The sequence below is a fragment of the Barbus barbus genome, assembly GCF_936440315.1.
Source record: "Barbus barbus genome assembly, chromosome: 2".
In the NCBI taxonomy this organism is placed as follows: domain Eukaryota; kingdom Metazoa; phylum Chordata; class Actinopteri; order Cypriniformes; family Cyprinidae; genus Barbus; species Barbus barbus.
This window is the reverse complement of record NC_136730.1, coordinates 5,365,320-5,390,000: the sequence shown is the minus strand read 5'-3', so window position 1 is coordinate 5,390,000 and position 24,681 is coordinate 5,365,320. Positions and strand designations below refer to the sequence as shown.

Sequence of the window (24,681 nt, the reverse complement as noted above, 5' to 3'; positions counted from 1 at the left end):
ATTTGTGTAATATGTGATTTGTTTGTATGTATCTATTTATTTATTTATATTTACTTCTGCGTTTATCTGTATAACCTATAGTGAAGGTGACCCCAGTCACTCTCACATGTGACATACAGGGAGCAGGAAACACTCAGTGGACATACAGCTGGTTTAAAGATGGAGACACTGACAAGCCATTCAGAGCAACAACATCAGCAGATCTCAGGTTCAGTGCTGGTGAGTCTGACAGTGGTAAATACAGCTGTGAAGCAAAAAGATCAGACACCAGTGCTGCTCTTACACTGACTGTATCAGGTGAGTGATCATATTCACATCTGATTAATACTCATTTAACATCAATATTTGTAGTTCAACATTTTTTTTATACCCCTCTGTATCAGCCACATCTGATCTTAGAAGAGGACTTGTAGTCATTATTATGTTTAGATGCCTTATTCTACTGTATTATTTCTTTCATGTGAAACAGAACACATGGAATGGTTCAAACACTAGTATTGCTATTATTTGAGCTCATTATGTTTGTTTCTAAATGAAAGCTTCTACATTACAATTAGGATTATTTTATCAATGGTAACTATGTCAAGGTGATGTCCATACTAGGGGCTGAACGACTTCTGATTTTTAAAGTCGACTTTTATGTGATGAAAGTCGAGTCAAAGTCAACTAGTCGCTAATGATGTCATTAATGAACAAATCAGTCTGGAGCTGTGACAAACACCTTGTGCACAGCTATTGCATATGACACAGCGCTTCCCACATGGCTATTACTCCTATAACAGCTTATTTTTTTATAAGTTCTTTCGTCTAAAGGTCGTTATATTTCTCACAGATTTCTGCTCGTTCTAAATCAGATACACATAAGTAGCACAGTAAAGATTACATTCGTATGAATGAACAGTGTCGTGAATACATTTCAACGCTAAATGATTCTATGCGCGCGATCTGCACGTGATTTATTGTATGTGCTACTGTCTGTAGCCTATGTGTGTGCATTACAGTGCAGCACATTAGATTAGAACGGCCATTAACTTACCTCTACAATAAGCTGTTTAAAACGTGCATTCTCCCGTTCAATTTTGAGCATCCAGTAATATAATCACACATGTCTTGAGGAGTGCTTTCAGAGTATGAATTAATTTGTAATTTTAACTGTTTGGAAACAAAGCATAAATATGGATTTCTTATCCTGTTGCACCCTCTATACGACCAGCAACTAGCCAACGTGTTATGGCAGAGCACTGAAGTCGACTAGTCGATTAGTCGGTGCAATCCCTAGTCCATACTACAGAAATGTACAGTTCTGGGACAGTACAAAACATATAGTTCATGAGATGTAATCAAACAGAAATGGTGAACATAATTAACAGCAATGATTGTATGTTGTGATCAATCTTACAGTAAAGTAAGGGAAATTTGGTAGTTTTTATGTTGGTTTAGTGTTGTCGTCTTCTGAAATCCTCGGGGGTTAGGCGTCACCTCTGCTCAGGTTTTCGGTCATCTCAGATCTTCAGAAGAGGTGTGTCTTTAATCTATATTTAAATGTGTCTGAACTCCAAACGTTATCAGGAAGGCTATTGCAGAGTTTAATATGAATATGCTGTACCTCCTTTAGTGGACTTTGCTATTCTAGGTACTACTAGAAGTCCAGAGTTTTGCGACCTTAAAGGGCACCTATTATGCAAAATCCACTTTTACATGGTGTTTGGACATAAATATTTGTTGGCAGTGTGTGAACTTAACCACCCTACAATGATAATGACAAAAACACACCCACTTCTTTTTTTTTAAAATCCCCATTAAACCAGATCAGTCTCATTAGAGTTGCCGTTTTGATTCTCAAATCAGTGTGACGTCACCTCGTTTAGGCCCCGCCCACAACCGCTGACTGACAGTCCTGCATTGGCATAGTTTCAGCGAGTTGTGTTTGGTTGTACGCTGTCCTCCATTTTCTCCGCGCTCGAGCAGCTGTAATGTCAACAATGTCTCGCAAGCAATCCCTGTGTTCTGTTTGGATGTAAGACTGAACATAAGTGTCTTTATTTTCTCCCAACATCTGAGCCACTGAGGACTCAGTGGATGACTTTTATTTTTGAAGGCATTGCACCTCAAAGTAATGTTGCTTTAGTGCTTATAGTTAATGTTTTAACCGTATTTGTATGCATGTGTTGTTAAAGCGCATAGTGAATGTTGTTGAAGATATTTATATGTGTTACATATCTGTCGTTGCATATGGGCTGCGGAAACTCTACAAGTACATAAATGTATCCTACATACCGGTTCTCTGCAAAATGCAAAGCAGAGATGTATATGCTACGCCCTCTTCTGAAAAAAGGCAGGAATATGCAGCTCATTCACATTTAAAGTGATGCACCCAAAAAAGACTTTTCCCACATGTTATAATTAATGATCTGTGGGATATTTTGAGCTGAAACGTCACAGACACATTCTGGGGACACCAAAGACCAATATTACATCTTGTAAAAAGAGGCATAATAGGTGCTCTTTAAGGAGCGTGGTGGATTGTATCATGAGAAGACTGGTTAAACAGGGCCTTATAATTAGCAGTATTTTATAACTGACACAGAACTTAATAGTTAGTCAGTGTAGAGATTGTAAAATTGGGGTAATATGATAATATTTTCTTGACTTGGTAAGCACTCTAGCAGCTGTATTTGTTTACTGAAGATACATAACCATCTAATAGTGCATTGCAATAGTCCAGTCTGGAGGTCATGAATGCATGATGTTTTTATTGATTGATATGTGAATACAGAATAGCATAGCTTGATTATAAATGTCAGCATTTAATTTAGTTTTTACCATTAATTACAAACATTTTCATGTAGTCAACACAAACTACAAGCAAACCAGATCTTATATATAATGCAGCGTTTTTCACCTATGTTGTGAGTTCATCACAGTGGAGTTCATAACGATACTGTGATGTCATTTCAATCAGTATTTTTCTTTTATGTTTATCAGTAAAAGCTGTAGTGAAGGTGACTCCAGATCAGCGTTTGTTCAGAGGAGAGACAGTCACTCTCACATGTGATATACAGGGAGATGGAAACACTCAGTGGACATACAGCTGGTTTAAAGATGGTTCAGTCATCGGAGACGCCACTGAGAGAGTCTACAGCATCACATCAGATGAGTCTAACAGCAGTCATTACAGCTGTGAAGCAAATAGATCAGACACCAGAGCTGCTGTTTCTCTGACTGTATCAGGTGAGTGTTCATTGGGATTTCCTTTTGCATATGTACACATTTTCCAGAATCTAATCACATTTAATTATTCTTTATATATATATATATATATATATATATATATATATATATATATATATATATATATACCTGCCAAACAGGAAATAATTATCTGAAAATATAAATATAAAATGTGAATATATAGAATTAAGTCTGAATATATAGAAGTAAACTTCTGGCTTGCTCCTAAGTTGGAGACACTTAATTTCTAGCGATTATCGTCAATTTGATTTCACAGATACTATTTAAACTAAACTGATCTAGACAATGATATCTCTGAATTCAATAATGAAATGCCTTTAACTGAAAATTGAGTTTAATCTTATTATTATAAATTACTGACACTCTATCCTCTAATTGGATGTTAAGTGCTTTGACACAATCTGTATTGTTAGAAGAGCTATATAAATAAAGCTGACTTGACTTGATTCGACTAAACCAGAATATATAGAAGTAAATCTGATTATATAGTTAAAAGTATAAGTAAATAGAAGAAAATTAGAAAATGTATTTAGATGTTTGAATATAAAAAATGTAAATTGTGAATGTATTATTCTTGAAGCATCTTGGAGACGTTGCACAGTTCTTCTGGATTTAGTCTCAGTTTGTTCGGTTTCTTCATGCCATCCCAGACAGACTGATAATGATCAGATCAGATCTCTGTGTGGAGCTTGTCAGATACAAATCTCACTTTACTATTATTATTATTACAATTAATCACAAAATAAAGGTTTGGAAATGTTAACTACTATTTCCTACTGACACACTACAGAAAAAGATGGAAATAACTGACTTTAAACCATTTTAGGTGTTAAAAATACTAGTATTCTAATCATTTTGGCCATCGCTATTTATTCAGACTTATAAATATATATTCAGATTTATAAATATACATTCATAATTATATATATTCTGATTTACTTGTATGTATTCACATTTTACATTTATATATATTCAGATTTATAAATATACATTCATAATTATATATATTCTGATTTACTTGTATATATTCAGATTTTATTTAATTAGTTCCTCTTTCGTTATAAAACGTATCGCCACCACATCAACATATTGCTATTCCCAACTATTGGGAAGCATGTAGATGGTTAGTTATGAATTATATAATAACAAATAATGACAAATCCTCTCATTGAGGGTTAAAATGACCCAACGAATACAAATTAATCTTCTATATTTGGTCCAGAAATCTGATATCATTCCATTTTGATAAAACGTCATCTTTATATTTATGCAGTTATTATTATTATTAACCTCTAAATTCTTGGATTTTATCATTTTAATTACAAACACACACACACACACACACACACACACACTTGAATACGGTAACAAAGGAAGTAAATTCAAGTTTCAAATTGTAGATTTGTTCCCATATTCCTGTTTATTTGATCTATATTGAGATAAGCATAAAATGCAATTAAATGCAATTGGTGTTTTCATTAGAATGGGACTGGAATTATGGCTGTGTGTGTGTGTGTGTGTGTGTGTGTATGTGTGTGTGTGTGTGTGCATGTTTACCATTACCTTCCAAAGAATGTAGTTTGAGTAAAAGTACTTGTCCAAAACTACTTGAGTAAGAGTAAAAGAGTAGCCTATTTAAAAGTGCTCATGAGTATTGAGTAGTGAGTACTGAGCTGTGGAGTCTACCCCGTCATAATAAACGCTGTACACTGCAATTTATACATGTGTGACCCTGGAGCACAAAACCAGTCTTAAGTCGCTGGGGTATATTTGTAGCAATAGCCAAAAATACATTGTATGGGTCAAAATTATAGATTTTTCTTTTATGCCAAAAATCATTAGGACATTCAATAAAGATCATGTTCCATGAAGATATTTTGTAAATTTCCTTCTGTAAATATATCAAAACTTCATTTTTGATTAGTAACATGCATTGCTAAGAACACTGGACAACTTTATGGACGATTTTCTTAATATTTAGATTTTTTTGCACCCTCAGATTCCAGATTTTCTAATAGTTGTATCTCGGTATAATATTGTCCGATCCTAACAAACCATACAACAAGGGAAAGCTTATTTAATCAGCTTTCAGGTGATGTATAAATCTCAATTTTGAAAAATTGACACTTATGACTGGTTTTGTGGTCCATGGTCACAATTAAAAAACGTACATTCTGTAATTCACATTATCTTGTTTGTCATAAAGTTTGCCAGCAGTTTTAATTTTGACTGCCAACTCTTTAAAACGAATCAAAACAGCACGAAAACAGTATTCAGTTGAAGAAAAGGTTATTCTCCGTACAATCACCCCCGTTTAAATCGTAAAGTTTGAAAAATAGATTTAAAATCATGTGTAAGGCCACTGAGACAGCAGGCTGTTGTTGCACATAATAATAATAATAATAACTCGTTACATTTATATTGCGCTTTTCTAGTCACTCAAAGCGCTTTACATAGTAAGGGGGGGAATCTCCTCATCCACCACCAGTGTGCAGCATCCACCTGGATGATGCAACGGCAGCCATAGTGCGCCAGAACGCCCACCACACACCAGCTTATTGGTGGAGAGGAGACAGTAATGAAGCCAATCAGTAGATATGGGGATGGTTAGGAGGCCATGATGGTCAGAGGCCAATGGGCAAATTTGTCCAGGATGCCAGGGTTACACCCCTACTCTTTATCGAAGGACATCCTGGGTTGTTTTATGACCACAGAGAGTCAGGACTTCGGTTTAACGTCTCATCCGATAGACGGTGCTTTTTTACAGTATAGTGTCCCCGTCACTATACTGGGGCATTAGGACCCACACAGACCGCAGGGTGAGCACCCCCTGCTGGCCTCACTAACACCTCTTCCAACAGCAACCTAGTTTTCACCGGAGGTCTCCCATCCAGGTACTGACCAGGCTCAACCCTGCTTAGCTTCAGTGAGCAACCAGTCTTGGGCTACAGGGTGATATGGCTGTTGTTGCAAATAAAATGTGTTTAGAACAGTGCAAATACAAACACCATTAGAAACTCATAGTTCAGCATCACACACCATGATATGGGTTCAAATGAGAGCCCATTTCTCTCCAAAACGGAGCCAGTTTTAACGCTTTGCAATAAAGAAATAAGAAAAACTAAACTTGATCATTTGTTACAATTTTAACATAAATGCAAATTGATCTAGAAGGATGACATCATGCCATACCTTTTATACATTTACTCGAATTGTTATGTTGAAAAAACAATTTGTAAGGAAAACTGCATTAAATAGCCAAGTATTTCTGGGGAATCTTTTTCAAAAGAAAACACAAACGCACGCGGCGGTCTCGGTGGATCAGCAGCATCCACAACTCAATGTTGAACACAAATGTTGAACTTGAAACCTGTTTATGCGCGAGTGCACTTGCTAAATGAAGGCGGATTGTATAAAATGGATACAAATAAATAAATAATAATAAAAATGTTTATTAATGAGCTGCAGCTTTATTAAATCACACGCTGACACAGATACAGTGTATTAACGCCACGGGTCATCAATAAGGCGCAGATTGCTCCTCAATTTGAGTACATTATTTCAAATCGTTTTACAGTGTTTCCAACACACTTTTTCACAAACTCATCAAAAGCCAACAAGTTCACCAAAGCAACAACAACTCATCCAAGTGACTGCAGCAGAACGCACGCGTGAGAGACGAGGCAGCACAGATCGCGTGTCTCATAAATGAGTGGGAATTTACCGAACGTGGCTCTTGCGGGAGTTAACACAGGCCGTGTAGATAGGCAAGCATATACAAATCATTTAGTAAGCAGAAAACCGAAATGTACCTTAACAGATAAACAGAAGTTGGCGGTTAAAGTTTTCTATCCACAATTTGATTACTATCTCTCTGTCCAATTACATTAATGGATAAAAATTTAATTAAAATAAACCTGTAACAACCACAAACGGAGGAAAATAGCGGAGTAAAAATACCGTTACATCACTTAAAATGTAGGCTACTCAAGTAAAAGTAAAAGTCCACAATTTTTAAACTACTTCTCACTTCCAGATAAACCTCAGCCGACTCTGACTGTAGATCCTGAGAGTTCAGTGTTCACTGGAGACACAGTTACTCTGAGCTGTGATGTGGGACAGTTAACTGGATGGACAATTCACTGGAGAAAAGACTCAAACCCTGAATCCACGGGTGATGCAACTAAAACAATCAGGTCTGTGAGCGTATCTGATGGAGGAAGATACTGGTGCAGAGCACAACGAGGAAACTACTACAGCGAGTACAGTAATGAAGTTAAGATAACAGTAACAGGTAAGAGCCATTTTAATTTGTTTAAAATTGAATTAAAAATCAAATTTTGATCAAACGTGAAGTGTTGTTTGCTCATTTCACAGAGAGACCCAAACCTGTAGTTGATGTTGATCCTGATAGACGTGTGTTCAGAGGAGAGACGGTCACTCTCACATGTGACATACAGCAGACAGGACACTGGCAGTACAGCTGGTATAAAGACAACAAACAAGTTTACAGAGCAGGACGAGACCAGAAATATATAATCTCATCTGTGGATCCGTCTCATAGTGGTGTGTACAGCTGTAAAGGAACTCAGTTAAAAGCAGCAACATACTCACAGATGAGTGACGGAGTTACACTGACAGTATCAGGTGAGTGTGTTCATGTGTTCATCAGATCTAACAAATTCATTACATCTGTATTTATTACAGTGTTTGTAACCCATCCAGGGACGGATTATGAATTGCAAAGGCCCTGGGGACAGTTATCCCACCCAACCATTTGTCATTGTTTTGCAAAGTTTCACATTCACAGTAACAGAAAGTGGATGTTCTGGTTATTATTATATTGTATATATTGTGAATATTCAATGTTCTCACTCTGAGGTGTCAAATACTCACGATACCCCTTTAGTAACCTTGTACAGGACTTACACTTCGGCGGCCTGAATTTTATACACTGCAACAGAGCTCGACATTAATGCTTGTCTGTTAATTAATTAATAAATAAAATAAAGTAAAATAAAAGAACTTACTGATCATAAACTTTTGAAGTGTATAATATAGTATAATATAATATAATATATAATATCAAAACAAACTGAAACACTTAAACTGATATAGAATAGAACAGAATAGAATAGAAGACAAAATGAAGTATTTTGAAGCATGTAAACTGATCTGTAAGCTAAATATAAAAAGTGAACGTGAATTCTTATATCTAAACATCTCTATGAAGTACAGTTTGCACAAAACACCTGTGTGTGTCTGTAAATGTCTCTGAGTTTGTTACCGTTCTGTGCCCATCATCCGTTATTTTCTGTCACGAGTCCGGGTCCTGCACTCCTCCCTGGCGCCACAGGAGGCCGCCATCTCTCGTTCTCTCGGACTCATCTCCCATATCACTTACACCTGCCACATAACACACACCTGCTGCATCATCATGACACTCAGGACACCCACAGCTGTTTCCCATTTGTCTCGGACTATTTAGTATCCCCTCTCCCACTACTCTGCCTGGGTTCATTATTTGTCTTGCCATGTCGTCTGCCATTGATTTGAAGTGTTTGTTGTGCCGTGTTGGCCTTTATTTATATTATTAAAAGCCTTACCTGCATTTGGACCCTGACCTCGTCTTTCCACGCCATTCCTGGGGGCGTACCGTGACAGAATGAACCCAGCTAAGATGGGTCCAGCAGGGAGGCTCCTCAACATCCGCCAGGGGAAACGGAGCATTGAGGATTATGCCAGGGACTTCACTGGACTGGCTGGTCAGTCGACCACTGAGAGGTCCTGCCTCGTGGTTTTTTTCTGGGGAGGCCTAGTGGAGCCCTTCAAGTCCCTTATGCCTTACTGGCACCCCGAGGAATCACTGGAGGAGTACGTGAATCGGGCTCTTTACTTGAGCGGCTCAGCCTTTCGGGTGGATTTAGCTGCGGAACCCGTTCACAAGACTTCCGAGGCGGCGATGCACGCTCACGATCCTCCTGAGAGCGCGGCGTTCGCTCACGAAGCTCCCGAGACAGCTGTGCTCACTCACGAAGCTCCCGAGACAGCTGTGCTCACTCACGAAGCTCCCGAGACAGCTGTGCTCACTCACGAAGCTCCCGAGACAGCTGTGCTCACTCACGTTCCTCCCGAGACAGCTGTGCTCACTCACGTTCCTCCCGAGACAGCTGTGCTCGCTCCCGTTCCTCCCGAGAGCGCGGCGTTCGCTCACGAAGCTCCCGAAACAGCTGTGCTCACTCACGTTGCTCCCGAGACAGCTGTGCTCGCTCCCGTTCCTCCCGAGAGCGCGGCGTTCGCTCACGAAGCTCCCGAGACAGCTGTGGTCACTCACGTTGCTCCCGAGACAGCTGTGCTCACTTACGTTCCTCCCGAGACAGCTGTGATCACTCACGTTCCTCCTGAGAGCGCGGCGTTCGCTCACGAAGCTCCCGAGACAGCTGTGGTCACTCACGTTGCTCCCGAGACAGCTGTGCTCACTTACGTTCCTCCCGAGACAGCTGTGATCACTCACGTTCCTCCTGAGAGCGCGGCGTTCGCTCACGAAGCTCCCGAGACAGCTGTGGTCACTCACGTTCCTCCTGAGAGCGCGGCGTTCGCTCACGAAGCTCCCGAGACAGCTGTGCTCACTCACGAAGCTCCCGAGACAGCTGTGCTCACTCACGAAGCTCCCGAAACAGCTGTGCTCACTCACGTTCCTCCCGAGACAGCTGTGCTCACTCACGTTCCTCCCGAGACAGCTGTGCTCACTCACGTTCCTCCCGAGACAGCTGTGATCGCTCACGTTCCTCCTGAGAGCGCGGCGTTCGCTCACGAAGCTCCCGAGACAGCTGTGCTCACTCACGTTCCTCCCGAGACAGCTGTGCTCACTCACGTTCCTCCCGAGACAGCTGTGATCGCTCACGTTCCTCCTGAGAGCGCGGCGTTCGCTCACGAAGCTCCCGAGACAGCTGTGCTCACTCACGAAGCTCCCGAGACAGCTGTGCTCACTCGCGAAGCTCCCGAGGCGGCAGTGCCCGCTCTCAAGGCTTCCGAAGCGGCGGTACCCGCTCACAGCGCTCCCGAGGCGGCGGTGCCCGCCTGGTTTGTCCCTCCGGTCCCACCCTGGCCGTTCGCTGGGGTTCCTGTTTGGCTGGAGTCTCCCTGGTCCAACCCTCAGAATCCGCCCCGGTCTCCTGCTCGGCCTCTGTCTCCAGACCCTCTACCTCTACACGGACCTGGCCCGCCATCCCTCCCCCTGTTTCACCATCCCCCTGTTCCACCTCCCTCCAGACTTTTGCGGTTGATGGAACGTCTGGAAGCCGTTCCTTTAGGGAGGGGTAGTGTCACGAGTCCGGGTCCTGCACTCCTCCCTGGCGCCACAGGAGGCCGCCATCTCTCGTTCTCTCGGACTCATCTCCCATATCACTTACACCTGCCACATAACACACACCTGCTGCATCATCATGACACTCAGGACACCCACAGCTGTTTCCCATTTGTCTCGGACTATTTAGTATCCCCTCTCCCACTACTCTGCCTGGGTTCATTATTTGTCTTGCCATGTCGTCTGCCATTGATTTGAAGTGTTTGTTGTGCCGTGTTGGCCTTTATTTATATTATTAAAAGCCTTACCTGCATTTGGACCCTGACCTCGTCTTTCCACGCCATTCCTGGGGGCGTACCGTGACATTTTCAGCACTTAATCAAGCCACTCTTCTTTAATACATGATGATTATTTATTTCACAGGTCATTGTGTTTGGGTTGGCTCTCGATTAGAGCTGTTTTATCAGCAACCAGCGACTCATTCGGCGCACATCATTCTCTTTCTATGAAACCTGTGAACCGCATTCATCGGTTCTAACTCTATAGAGATATCAACTCTACAGCGGTTTGCCCGAGCATGACAATTCTTTTGCAGAAATAGCAAATCCATTATTGGGGCATTAGTCAAGATCTAAGCAGAAATAAAAATAGAAAGAAAGAAAACAAAAGCAATGCAAGCTTTTAGTAGATGACTGCAGCCCACCAACAATTTACAGATAATTCCATACTGAAGGTTAAATCTTTAAAATCGTGTTGTATTGTGTGCACTGTGTTGCATTTATAAACCTGTCATTCATCCTTTCATCAAGGAAAACAAAAACAGAAGTGTATTATACTCTCCACTCTTTACATCTTTCTTGTATAAGCATGGAGCCCTTTTTTAATGTTTCGTCATGTTTTCTGTTTGAGCCGCTTTGTTTCGTAAGCTTTGTCAAATAACTGTTTCAATTAGTTTAGTGAACATAAATTGTGATGAGGAACATGATGCTAGAAAGTTCAAGAAACATTTAATAAGTGAATCCAATAGGAACCGGAAACTCAGGGATAAGATTACAAACACCAACTGAGACGTGAACAAAGAGCTGGAGAAATTAAGAGTTTAAATAGGAGTGTAATCATGAAGAAGAAGAAGGAGTGTGGAGCTAATTAACCAAGAAGACTAATAGAGAACTCAAGTAACAGAGAACACAGGAAACAGGAACAGAAGCGGTGAGAACCAGAAGGGGCGTAAGTCACATTTCACCAACTTTACAGGAGGTCCCAAACAAAAACTGACCATAGTTTGATCTGATTTAGTGTAGATTTCAATCTTTTTTAATAAAAATGTGTACACACATGGATACCAGTATACTTATTGAACACTATTTTAACATTTATTCAGAAAAAAAAATATATATATATATATATATTTTTTTAAATGTCACTTATGCCTTTTTGGCACCAATGTTTAATTCAACAAAACATTACATTAATGAGTTTAAAAGAAATAACAATCATTGTGATAAAATAAAATATCAAATAAAAAAAGCCCTTCATATTAGTTAATTAAATGTGCTTAATTTTACTGAAATAGCCATCTCAGCCACTTAACAATTTGGTCAAATGGTCGATTGAAAAGCCTTTACAGATGCCTTCCCTAGTGAAAAATAAATATATAAAAATGTATTTGAAATAATTTATTTCATGCTCTACTACAAATACATTTACATATTATTTTTATATATTTAAAGTCTGCTGAATTGGAACAACTAATTTTGTACTTGATGCACTTTAATTTTAAGAAAATAGTGCTGGAGTCCAACTAAAGATATACTGTTTATAAGTTTATTTGATTGTGTTAAAGTGAAGCTATTGTAATTATACCTCAGGTACACTTTAAATATCATGCATTTAAAGACCAACATTATTCAAAGATCATAGGATCATCATAAATAGTGAAATTAAAACACATTTTAGGCTTAATATTGAGAAAGGTGCATTGTGCACAAGTAGTAGTCCAAATAAAGTTTAATTATAATTTTCATATCAGTAAGTATCGAGTGATTTGTCAGTAAATAAACAATAAAGTAAATAAAATGTTAATAGATTTGAACTAGTATGAATGTGTGTCATAAAGAAAGTTTCAGATGGAATTGTGAATTGTACATGAAATAGTAGCCTGCTCTGACTCGCTGACTCGTAAATCTCAGTGTCCGTATAAGACTTGGTGTCCATTTGTGCAGAGTACGTAAGCTTTCTTTTTCACAGCAGTGATCCCAGCTGGACATCTCTATAACGTTTCACTCACTGCATTTCTTGTATCCTTTCCTCTGTCATCTCCTTTGTCTATGTCTGTCTGTCTCTTCTGTCTTGTAGCTAAGCAGTAACTGAGTGCCTGTATGATAACAGCCATAGTAAAATAAAATGTATATATTCAAAATACATTTATTTCATACCAAGTATAGTTCAACTCTATTAATATATTTACTGACATATTGCTCAAGACATACTGATTTAAAAAAATATATATATATATGTAGCCCGGTATGAGAGATAGTGTCAACACCAGACACAGGATGAAAAGTATATAAAGGGGTACTTTATTCCAGACTGCACTTGAAACAGCACAGCATTAATTAAGCAAAATTTCAGGAAGTTAGAGTAGAAAGGTTTGTGTAAAGTGGTTGAAAACAATAAAGTTTGCTTTTCACATCAAAATGGGTCTCTCTATCTTTCTTGTTCTCAGTCACAACATTAAACGTATCAATCACAAAAACTAGGCTAGCTAACATAGACAACAGTAGCAGCCTCTCATTTTTTCATCACCACTCAATAACCTGTAAACGTTTTCACAGTGAATAACACACTCGATTTTTTTCCCTTCTGAAGTTTCACGCTCATCCCAGAAACACACTGAGGGTCTACACAGAGCACTCTTCTCCCCTGCTTCTAGAGAATTGTGTTGTTGGGATCTCCCCACACAGAGATGTGTCTCGACAGAAATCACCACCAATCGACCCCATACACAGCCATCCGGCCAAGCAAACACTGAGGAGGTCTTCACAAACTACTAAAAGTGCATATTTCTCACTATTTTTGTTATATCGTCGACTTTTTCTTGCCTTGATTCGACACCGCGTCCATATGAGCATCATCAAAACCACGTTGGAAAAACCGCGCTGCTTACAGACCACTCTCGCGACACTTCCAGACAGTGACGTTTCTTAAAGGGCCAGTGTAACATTCCATCCATGGATGAGAAATGCACTAAAACATTTTATATGTGCAGTTCACTTAACCCAGGGCTGCTAACCAGTCCAGTAATTGACTTTAGTAACTTTTGACCTGGTTACACTCTCCCCTGCTGATAGTCAACGTCCCCGGTGACTACCAACCCTAATCATCTTGCCCTCCTTGAAGCTGTCCTGTGGTATAGAGGACCATTCCAGCTAGCACCTGGGAGAGCACATCAGGACTAAAAGACACTGCATTACACGTCGACTTAGGCAATCGGTTCGGGTTACTATGCATTCCTGCAGTTGTCCTTTGTGTTCTACGCACAGCAGGACAAGGCACTTCCAGCTTATCACACCCTTTTCTTTCCTTTCTAGGTGCAGGCACTGGTCTCATCGCTGGATTCTCAGCAGGTAAGTGGACACTTTCTGTTTCTGGTTCCAGAGATACTGGCGTCACTCCCAGGGTTTCGTCAGGGGTCTCACTGCGCTCCAGTTCCGAGCAATAACCCCTCCTATCAGATTCCTCTGTCTGATCCTTGAAACGGTCTCTGTGCCCAGGAACTGGCTGTCTTTGATGCTCAGATGCTGGTGCTACTGTCAGTTTCTCCTTGAGACACGGAACTTCCTCCACTAGAACACACTCAGCCTCCAATGAGGTAATCTCTGACTCAGAATCTGGGGTAGGTACCTCCTCCACAGAAGTTTGCCGACGCCTTGGCATGGGTACTGGGGCTGGATTATTGCAGGGTCTGAGGTTGGATCTGTGCACCCTTTTCACTGTACCTCCTTCAACGGGCTCCACGGTGTAGGTCGTCCCTTGAACCTCTAACACCTTGTACATTGTTGAAGACCACGCGTCCTGGATCTTGTTTCTTCCTAGTGGTCGGTGTCGTAGGTACACAAGTTGTCCAATCCCTACAGCAGGGCAAAATACCTTCTCCTCATGCCGCTCTGCTCTCTCCACAGCCTTCCTTTCTGCATATTCCTTTGCTCGAACATGGGCATCTCGGAGGCGTTCCTGGTGTACTTTTAGCCAGTCAGGTTTGTCATCGGTTACAGGCTCCTGGCCCAACAGAGCATCAACTGGCAGATGCGGCTGGATCCCAAACAACAGATAATACGGCGAGTACCCTGTGGATGAGTGTGGCGTCACATTGTATGCGTAGACGAGCTCTGATAAGTGTTCAGGCCACCTGCGCTTCCTTTCGGGTGGGAGGGACTTCAAAAGGTCATGAAGAGTTCTGTTGAACCTCTCACATTGAGGATTGCCCTGGGGGTGATGCGGTGTCGTGCGCGTTTTCTTGACTCCATACAACTTGCAGAGCTCCGCAATCACAGCACTTTCAAAATTCCGGCCCTGATCAGAGTGCAAGCGTTGTGGCACTCCATATTTCAGGAACCATTCTCTGAGGAGGATCTTGGCAGTGGTCTCCGCCTTTTGATCACGGGTGGGAAATGCTTGACTGAACTTTGTGAACACATCCGTCACTACTAGAACATTTTCTCGCCCATCCGTAGCCGGTTCGAGAATTGTAAAGTCTACTGCTACAACCTCCAACGGCCGTGTGGCCAAGAATGAAGCCCAAGGTGCCTTAACTTTTGGTTGCGGCATCTTCGCCAACACGCATCGCTGACATCGCTTTACCCACCGTTCCACATCCTCATACATTCCTCCCCAGAAACATCTCTGTCTCAACAGGCCTAAGGTCCGCTCTATACCCTGATGACCCATCTTATCGTGAACATTCTTCAAGACTTGATCTGTCAAACAGGTAGGTAACAACAACTGATGACATTCTCCAGTGTGGACATCATTGATCACACGGTATAACAGACCATCCTTTTCACTTATCTTTGGCCACTGCTTCAGCAGGGATCGCACGGCTCTGGGCAAGCCTATCCTCTCTTGCTTAGTAGGTTTCTTTTTCCTGCTCCAGAACTTCCAAAACACACTGAGTGTTGGGTCAGACTCCTGGAACTGACAAAGTTCCGACTTTGAATACCCAGGCAGAGTGGGGGTATTCTCACACTCAATATCCTCCTCTCCTGCAGAAGTTGCCTGTAACTTCCTAACTTTGCGGCACTCAACTCCTGCTGCTAACAGGTCTGGTCCCAGAGCTGTTCCTGTCCTGAGCAAGTTACAGATCGCCACACAGCCATCATACTCGGCGTCTTCGCTTGCAGAGTCCGGTTCCTCAGATCCTGGTCTCCTCGAAAGAGCATCAGCAGCAGTGTTACACCGTCCAGGGCGGTACTTGACTTCAAAATCAAACACAGCGAGCTGAGCAGCCCAGCGTTGTTCAATGGCTCCCAATTTGGCAGTCCTGAGGTGGCAGAGGGGGTTGTTGTCCGTTATGACACTGAATTTGGAACCCAGCAGATAACTTCGGAACTTTTCGGTGACCGCCCACTTCAGCGCTAACAGTTCCAGCTTCATGCTGCTGTAATTTTTATCATTTCTCTCAGCCCCTCTCAACCTTCTACTGGCATAAGCAACCACAGTCTTCTTACCATTTTGATGCTGATACAAGACCGCTCCCAACCCCTGGTTGCTTGCATCAGTCTCAATCACAAAGGGAAGTGTGAAATCAGCATAACCGAGCGTGGGTGCACTGGTAAGTCTGTCTTTAAGATGTTCAAATGCTGTTTGACACTGAGAAGTCCAAACACTCTTATACAGCTGAACTGCCTTGACGTGGCTTGTCTCTCTTAGGCATACGTTCACCACATCATGCAAAGGTCCGGCTATCTTTGAGAAACCCTCGATGAATCTCCGGTAATAACTACAAAACCCCAAGAACGATCGGAGTTCCTTGAGAGTACTGGGAACTGGCCACTCCCGAACTGCACTTATTTTATTGGGGTCTGTACTCACACCTTGGGGTGAGACTTGATGGCCCAGGAATCTCACTTCAGGCTGTAGGAAATGACATTTCTCTATTTTAATCTTCAGTCCAGTTTCCCTTAACCTTCCAAACACAGTTTCCAGTCGCACCAGGTGTGTGTGAAAGGTGGACGAGTACACCAACAAGTCATCCAAGTAGATGAGCACAATCTGGAACACCAAGTCACTCATGGCGGCCTGCATGAGCCTCTGGAATGTTGCAGGCGCATTGCATAGCCCGAAAGGCATCCGCCGGTATTCATATAGGCCAAACGGTGTGGTAAATGCTGTCTTCGGTCTGTCCTTTTCATGGACCGCCACTTGATGGTAACCGCTAGCAAGGTCTATTGTTGAGAAAACTTGTGCCCCGCCCAACACATCCAAGCTCTCATCAATGCGCGGCAATGGAAAAGCGTCACGCTTAGTCTTCGAGTTTAGTCTCCTATAATCCACACACAGCCTCAGACTTCCATCAGCCTTGCACACCAGAACGATGGGTGAAGCATAGGAACTCGAGCTTTCCTGGATGACACCCTTCCGGAGTAAACCCGAGACATGCTCTTTGACCTCCTCAAACTGGGTCGGCGGTATCCTGCGATATGGCTGAGCTACGGGAGTATCATCCGTCAAGTGGATTTCATGCTTCACCCGATCTGTATATCCCAGGTCTTCATCACGGACTGCAAACACATCTGCATACTTCAAAAGTAGCACTCCAAGCCTTGCTTGCTGTTCCGGTGTACCTCCTATATGCAGTCTACTCAACAGATTACTTAGGCCAGTACCAGACTCTGGTTCATCCTTCTCATCGACTCTCACTTCTTCGTGATCAGCAGAGATACGCTGGAATCTCACCAGACAAGCTTCACTCTCAACACACTGACAGGGGGTAAGTATTCCAAGCGGAACTTTAGGTGGCAGCCAGACATCTTCTTGGGAGAGGTTGACCACTTGAACTGGAAACACTTGACTTCCAGACGACACTAAGGTGGGCATGGGGATCAATCCGCCTGGTAATGGGGTGCTTCCTGGTTCCAGCAATAGCCAAGGACTGGCATCAGGAACTCTCTTATTTACTCTGGCATAAATGATGGCTACAGAGGATGCTGGAATATGGGTTTTGCCTTTGCCCCGACAACTAACTCTGGCTGTTGACATTGTCTTCCCTCGTTCATCTTCCTGTACACGAGAGAAGGCTTCTCGCCACACAGAGTCCAACTTTCCTCCTAATGTGGTGTCAAACTCCGTCAGGGCTAACTCTCTGCATCTCTGGGTGATATTCATGCCTATGATACCGGGTGGAGTTGGGTCCGGCTCGGCAGCATCCACATCTCGGACTATCAGAAAACCACACTCCGGTATAGTTAGCCCCATCACTTGGATGTCCAATTCAACATATCCCAGGTACGGCAGGGGTAACTTGTTCGCTGCAGTAATTCTTAGCCACTTAGAGGTGCAATGAAGGTCACCGTCCTCTCCGTGTAGGTTTTCTCTGAAGAAGCTTTCTGTTAGGGTACTCACATTACTTCCTGTGTCTAACAGACATCTCACTGGAACACCACCAATGCAGATATCAACTTCAGGGCATCTTCCAACGGCACGCTCCAAGAACCGTTCTTTTGTTAATGTACTGCATCCCGAGCCTTCTGGTTTTCCTCTCATTGCTCGGCTCACTGCAACGGAGGGACCCCGTTTCCCTGTACCGTAGAACTTGTGGTGGAAGTGGGCTGGCCGTTGAAACTACGAGGTACGGGACACCGTCTGGCTATATGTCCCACTCCTTCACACCTCAGACAGACGGGTTGGCCATCATCTGTGTACTTGGGCTTGACTTTGGGATTGCCAATCTGGTTACCACTTGAACTAACCTTCTGTACGGTGAGTTCACGAACCGCATTAGTGAGTTCTCCAATGGCTTTACCCTGCTGAGTGATTATCTTCACTACCTCTTGCAGAGCCACAACCATGTCACTTTGTGCAGTACTGACCGGATTGGAAGGTTCTGGCACCCCTTCCGAACATGTACTCATGATGTGTCGACTCCTGGCCACATTAGCTCCATGGGGTCTGTCCTCCATAACCCACATCATGGCCTCTTCACGGACGTTAACCTGTTAGCCTTCACCAGAGCGACCTCGCACTGAACGATCTTTGTTTGCATGTGTCATTGTTTTCTAATAGAATAAATGAAACGGGACAAAGTTAATCTTGACAAACTATATATCATTCTGAGGGTCTAAGCCTCAAGCATCGACGACAGATCGCTGTTTTTCGATGGAAAGCTTATAAGGAATGAGTGGCACAAATTTGCTACATTTGTGTAAGCAGTACACATCCAAACACGCAGAGTAAAAAAGCCGTACGTACCTTTATCATTGTAATAACGAGCCACAAACGCGTCCACTGCTGAAATCCCAGTTTAGTTAGAGAGGTAAGGGTCCACAGAAAAACATCCCAGCGAGCACTTTTAGTCCAGCGAAACAATAACGTTGTAATAAGGATGAATATTCCTTTGTTTACGTTTAATTTCTTCAGAGAGTTATTGTTCGCGTCCGTTATGGAATAAATTACGCTCAAAAACAGCGTCTTGGTGGTAAAAAAAACAAAACGATGTTGTAGAATACGGTCTTACAAACATAATGAGACCGTCTACGGAAAAAAAAGTCTCAGAAAAGCGGAATATAGATTATTTGAATTTGGCGCTCCCTCCTGCCGGCAGTGACGCTTCTGTGACGCACGCTGTCATCTGAGCGGGGCATAACTTAGCGATCTGCTTTATCCATAAAAAACTGTTTTTTTTTTCTTCTACATTTTTTATATGTGTGTGTGTGTATTGTGTGGGGAATGTGGCCGTGTCTGCATGATTATAATATGTATGGACGCACATCAGCGTGTTTATTACCGACTCTATGACGGCTATCATTGTGATTCATTGATCAGCTATTATTGATTATATGGCCCATCTGTTTGATTATAATCTGAATGGAAGCACATCAGCGTGTGTTTACTGACTCTATGACCATGTCTGGCAATATCACTTCACGTCTGGCAGTGATATTTATCATTGTAATAACGAATAACGAAGAATACTTCAGTATACATACTATATACAAAGCATTTTTTTTCTATTTTCTTTTCCTTTTTTATTACTTAAATAATTATTTTTGTATTTTTTAGTGCTCAAATAAATCTGTCTATTATTTTATAATTGAAAAACTATGCAGGAACATGTATAATGACTAAAATAGCTTGTATAATTCTGTAATCCATTTGGTGGTTATTTTTCCTCAAACAGGGGGGTGGGGGGACTATAAATAGTTTCAGAAAAAATATTGCAGGAATCTCATTTTTCATGGTATCTTCTTCAAATTTGAAATATGAACTCATGAGACATGTGGCTTTCGATCCATTACTTTTCTGGATTGCTCCAGGACTTATTTCATGTATTTGTATATGAAATAAAAAAACATTCAGTGTGGAAAAATATTTTTCAAGGCACGTCAGTGTCTATAACTTTTTATCTTTTTGAGCATTATCAACTCTGGATGATAGATAGTAAAGCCCAGAGTCTCTTCTTTCCAAAGATACCTAATTTGTTTGTGTAAGCACACTTTGTCACAAACTGTTACCATTTTAATTCAGGTAGGTTATTTTCACCTGCGAGGCCCTAAATGGGGTTGAAGGTTAACAGGTTACAGGGTAGACTGAGGCTTTTCTCTGACAAGCTTGCGCAGCTCCCTACGCAGGGTTGCATCTCTTATGCCTTCGATGAACTGATCTCTTAAGGCAAGCTGGGGGTCAGACACAGCGTTATGGGACTGCTGGAGAGCAAAATTAAGAAGTTGGGAGAGAGCATGGGAAAAGTCACGGAGGTCTTCCCCCTCTAACTGTCTACGCGCATAGAAAGCATGCAACAACTGCGGGGTAGTACGTTTCTCCCTAAATGCCCCCCTCAAATATGAAAACAGATCACTGGGTTGTTTGGTCTCCCCCCCCATACACAGCTTGACTTCGTCTAAAGCTGAACCTCTTAAATGGGAAAGTATGAAATCCAATTGGTCATCAGTGTTCAAACCCCTTACTCGAATTACACGTTCCACCTCATCAATGAACTCATCTACAGACTGACCATCTTTAACATGATCACCACTAAATGGCACAATTTGACGTTCCCTTGGAATATAAACATATGACCTAGTAGCATTATTCATATTAGCCAGGGTTGACATTACTTGGTCGTGTCTTCGACCTAACTCCAGAATTTGTGACTGCAGTTCTGCCACAGGATTACCCTCATCATCATGGACCGCAGGCCCAGCATTGTCCACATCACGGCCGGCTCCAGCCCGAGCAGCTGGCACATCGTCGTCCTGGTCCATGGTCTCGCAATGTCTCTATCTCGAATGGCACACAGTAATAAAACACAGTCACAGTCACTGCAGTTTAACCTGAAGGGCTATTCTCCGCGGTCGCCTTCGCCACCGATCCCAGCGTTGAAGTGAACACCCTCCCGCGTTCCTGAAAGCTGGTCCCTAGCTTCTCCGCAGGCTCTCCGGGTACGTCACACTTCACGTCGTCAACTTCCTTGGCACCGGTTACTAGACGCCTCTTCACCACTACTGTTGTCTATGTTCCTCCCACTCTACCTAACTGTCACCCCAAAATTAGCAATGGAACCCCACTCCTGGTACCAAAATTATCTGTAGCCCGGTATGAGAGATAGTGTCAACACCAGACACAGGATGAAAAGTATATAAAGGGGTACTTTATTCCAGACTGCACTTGAAACAGCACAGCATTAATTAAGCAAAATTTCAGGAAGTTAGAGTAGAAAGGTTTGTGTAAAGTGGTTGAAAACAATAAAGTTTGCTTTTCACATCAAAATGGGTCTCTCTATCTTTCTTGTTCTCAGTCACAACATTAAACGTATCAATCACAAAAACTAGGCTAGCTAACATAGAAAACAGTAGCAGCCTCTCATTTTTTCATCACCACTCAATAACCTGTAAACGTTTTCACAGTGAATAACACACTCGATTTTTTTCCCTTCTGAAGTTTCACGCTCATCCCAGAAACACACTGAGGGTCTACACAGAGCACTCTTCTCCCCTGCTTCTAGAGAATTGTGTTGTTGGGATCTCCCCACATAGAGATGTGTCTCAACAGAAATCACCACCAATCGACCCCATACACAGCCATCCGGCCAAGCAAACACTGAGGAGGTCTTCACAAACTACTAAAAGTGCATATTTCTCACTATTTTTGTTATATCGTCGACTTTTTCTTGCCTTGATTCGACACCGCGTCCATATGAGCATCATCAAAACCACGTTGGAAAAACCGTGCTGCTTACAGACCACTCTCGCGACACTTCCAGACAGTGACGTTTCTTAAAGGGCCAGTGTAACATTCCATCCATGGATGAGAAATGCACTAAAACATTTTATATGTGCAGTTCACTTAACCCAGGGCTGCTAACCAGTCCAGTAATTGACTTTAGTAACTTTTGACCTGGTTACATATATATATAATTAAACTTTATTTGGACTACTACCTGTGCACTATGCACATTTCTCAATATTAAGCCCAGAATGTGTTTTAATTTCACTATATATGATGATCGTATGATCTTTGAATAATATTGCTCATCAAATGCAAGTTTTGAACCTGTACTTGAAGTATACTTGCAATAGTTCCACTTTAGCACAATAAAATATGCTTCAGTATATCTTTAGTTGGACTTCAGCACTATTTCAGCACAATTAAAGTGTATTAAGCGTAAAATATAAAATTGCTCCATTTTAGCAGACTTTAAGTATACCAGTTTAGCATACTAAATGTATGTATTGCATACTACAATTGCAGGGTATTTTTATTAAGTACATAAATAATTAAATGTATTTGTAATATATTTAACATGAAATACATACAAATACATTTTAGTACATTGTACTGTAAGTTGTTGTTGTTACCCGCTACATTGGTAAAAATGATGTGTTGGATTTACTTAAAATATATATGCACCATTTTTTCAAAATGCTTTTTAAGTAAACCCAACTTGGAAGAATATTACTTCAAATATCAAAGATTATCTTGTTTATTTTAACTTAAATATTTGAGTTCACTCAACATTCTTTACTTAAAAAAATATGTAACACTATAGAATTTACTAAGTAATTGCAAGTTGTGTTTACTTAATATTTAAGCTAATTTATTACAAAAATTAATTGAGTTGAACTTAACATTTTAACTTATTTTAGATCTTCAGCTTTTGGTCTGCTTACTGCAGTGCTCCAGTACATTCAATAACTTATATAAATTAAATACGCTAATCACACAAAATAAGGCATTTCAGTTTATTTTTTGACAGGCTGCAAAGCATCGGTGAAGCCTGAAACCACACATCGTGAAATGTACAACAAAATGTGACAAATCGACAAATGGAAGTTCACTTCTAACAGGTCACTTCCTTGATTTTTCACCCTTTGAAACACTTCTTAAAGGATTTAAATTTTTCCAACATTTACTTTTGGAACATGCAACAAACATCCTAAGAATAAAACAAGACTGCGATCAAACGCTTGCAGACTAACACTGTACTAGAGCCAGATGCGTATGGCTAAATATGTCTTGTGACAAACATATTTCAAGTCGTAATGGTAAGAACTATGAAAACATATACATAGGATAATTAATTTTGTAATGTAATATGCAAAATGGCAATGCTTTTCTGTATTTAAACTTACAGTTTCCCAAACATGTGTGCAATGTTTAGTGCAAGGTGAAAATGAAAATTCAATTATATAATTTACATTTGCCATTTCCTACACTAGTTTTAATATGCAAATTAAAAACATATTTTAGGGTTTTATAAGTTGCAAGTTAAAACTTAAATGCATTACCCAAATTAATTTGATATGCTTAGCATGTCCAAGAAAAAACTGTTGCAAAATATAATTTCAATGCTGTTTTTCTAAATGCATTTAGACTTATGGATAGGACACTTGGTATTGCCTTTTTATCATAATACCACGTGATAATTGTAGCAAAATGCAGTGAGAATTTCAGAATGCATTCCGAGCCAAAGGTTCAGAAAAAGGGCAGCAAAATAGTGATTGGAATGTCTTTATTTTTCTTAAATGCACTGAAAATTACACATAAGACGTTTCAATTGCATTTTCTTTAAATACTTGCATATATATATATATATATATATATATATATATATACCACATATATATATATATATATATATATATATATCACCCAAAATGTCACTTATGCCCTTCTGGCCCTCACCCCTACACTGAAAACTAAATTTAAACAGTCAAGTCACCTTTATTTATATAGCGCTTTTAACAATACAGATTGTGTCAAAGCAACTTTCCAATATCAAAATAGGAAAATGGTGTGTAAATAATGTAAAATGATAAGATTAAACACTCAATTTTCAGTTAAAGGAATTTCAGTTTAAATAGTCTCTGTGCCAAATCAAGTCGACGATATCGCTGGAAATTAAGTGTCCCCAACTAAGCAAGCCAGAGGCGACAGCGGCAAGGAACCAAAACTCCATCGCTGACAGAATGGAGAAAAAAACCTTGGGAGAAACCAGGCTCAGTCGGGGGCCAGTTCTCCTCTGACCAGATGAACCAGCAGTTCAATTCCAACTGCAGCAAAGTCAGATTCATCTGGTTCCCGAGGTCTTGTCCCGATGGCCGTCTTCAATGGGGATCTGTCTCTGGGGCTCATCTTGTTGTCCTGGTCTCTGTAGAGGTCATCTCTAGATGCTGATCCACCATCTGATCTGGATACGGACTGGATCGGGTGACTGCAGTGACTTTGGAATAAGAAAGAAGCAGACTAATATTAGTGTAGATGCCATTCTTCTAATGATGTAACAAGTACATTGGGTGTTATGGGAAGTGTTCCTGGTTCTGGTTGATCTAATTAATGCAGCCTAACAATCCTTTAATGGATTTGAATATTAGAAGTGCATTAGTGTGTTATGTGTACGCCAGGTTAAA

At 41.1% G+C, this 24,681-nt stretch overlaps 1 protein-coding gene across 1 annotated transcript in view; it reads left to right on the top strand.

The window, feature by feature from the left end:
• Positions 1-24,681, top strand: part of LOC306876949 (Fc receptor-like protein 5) — a gene marked incomplete at its 5' end in the record, with an annotated part of 78,803 nt that overhangs the window by 2,156 nt on the left and 51,966 nt on the right. Inside the window, 4 exons of the mRNA XM_079428418.1 lie at positions 82-297; positions 2,986-3,231; positions 7,289-7,546; positions 7,630-7,899. Coding sequence (XP_079284544.1) covers positions 82-297; positions 2,986-3,231; positions 7,289-7,546; positions 7,630-7,899 — 990 coding nt within the window. The remainder of the gene's footprint in view (positions 1-81; positions 298-2,985; positions 3,232-7,288; positions 7,547-7,629; positions 7,900-24,681) is intronic.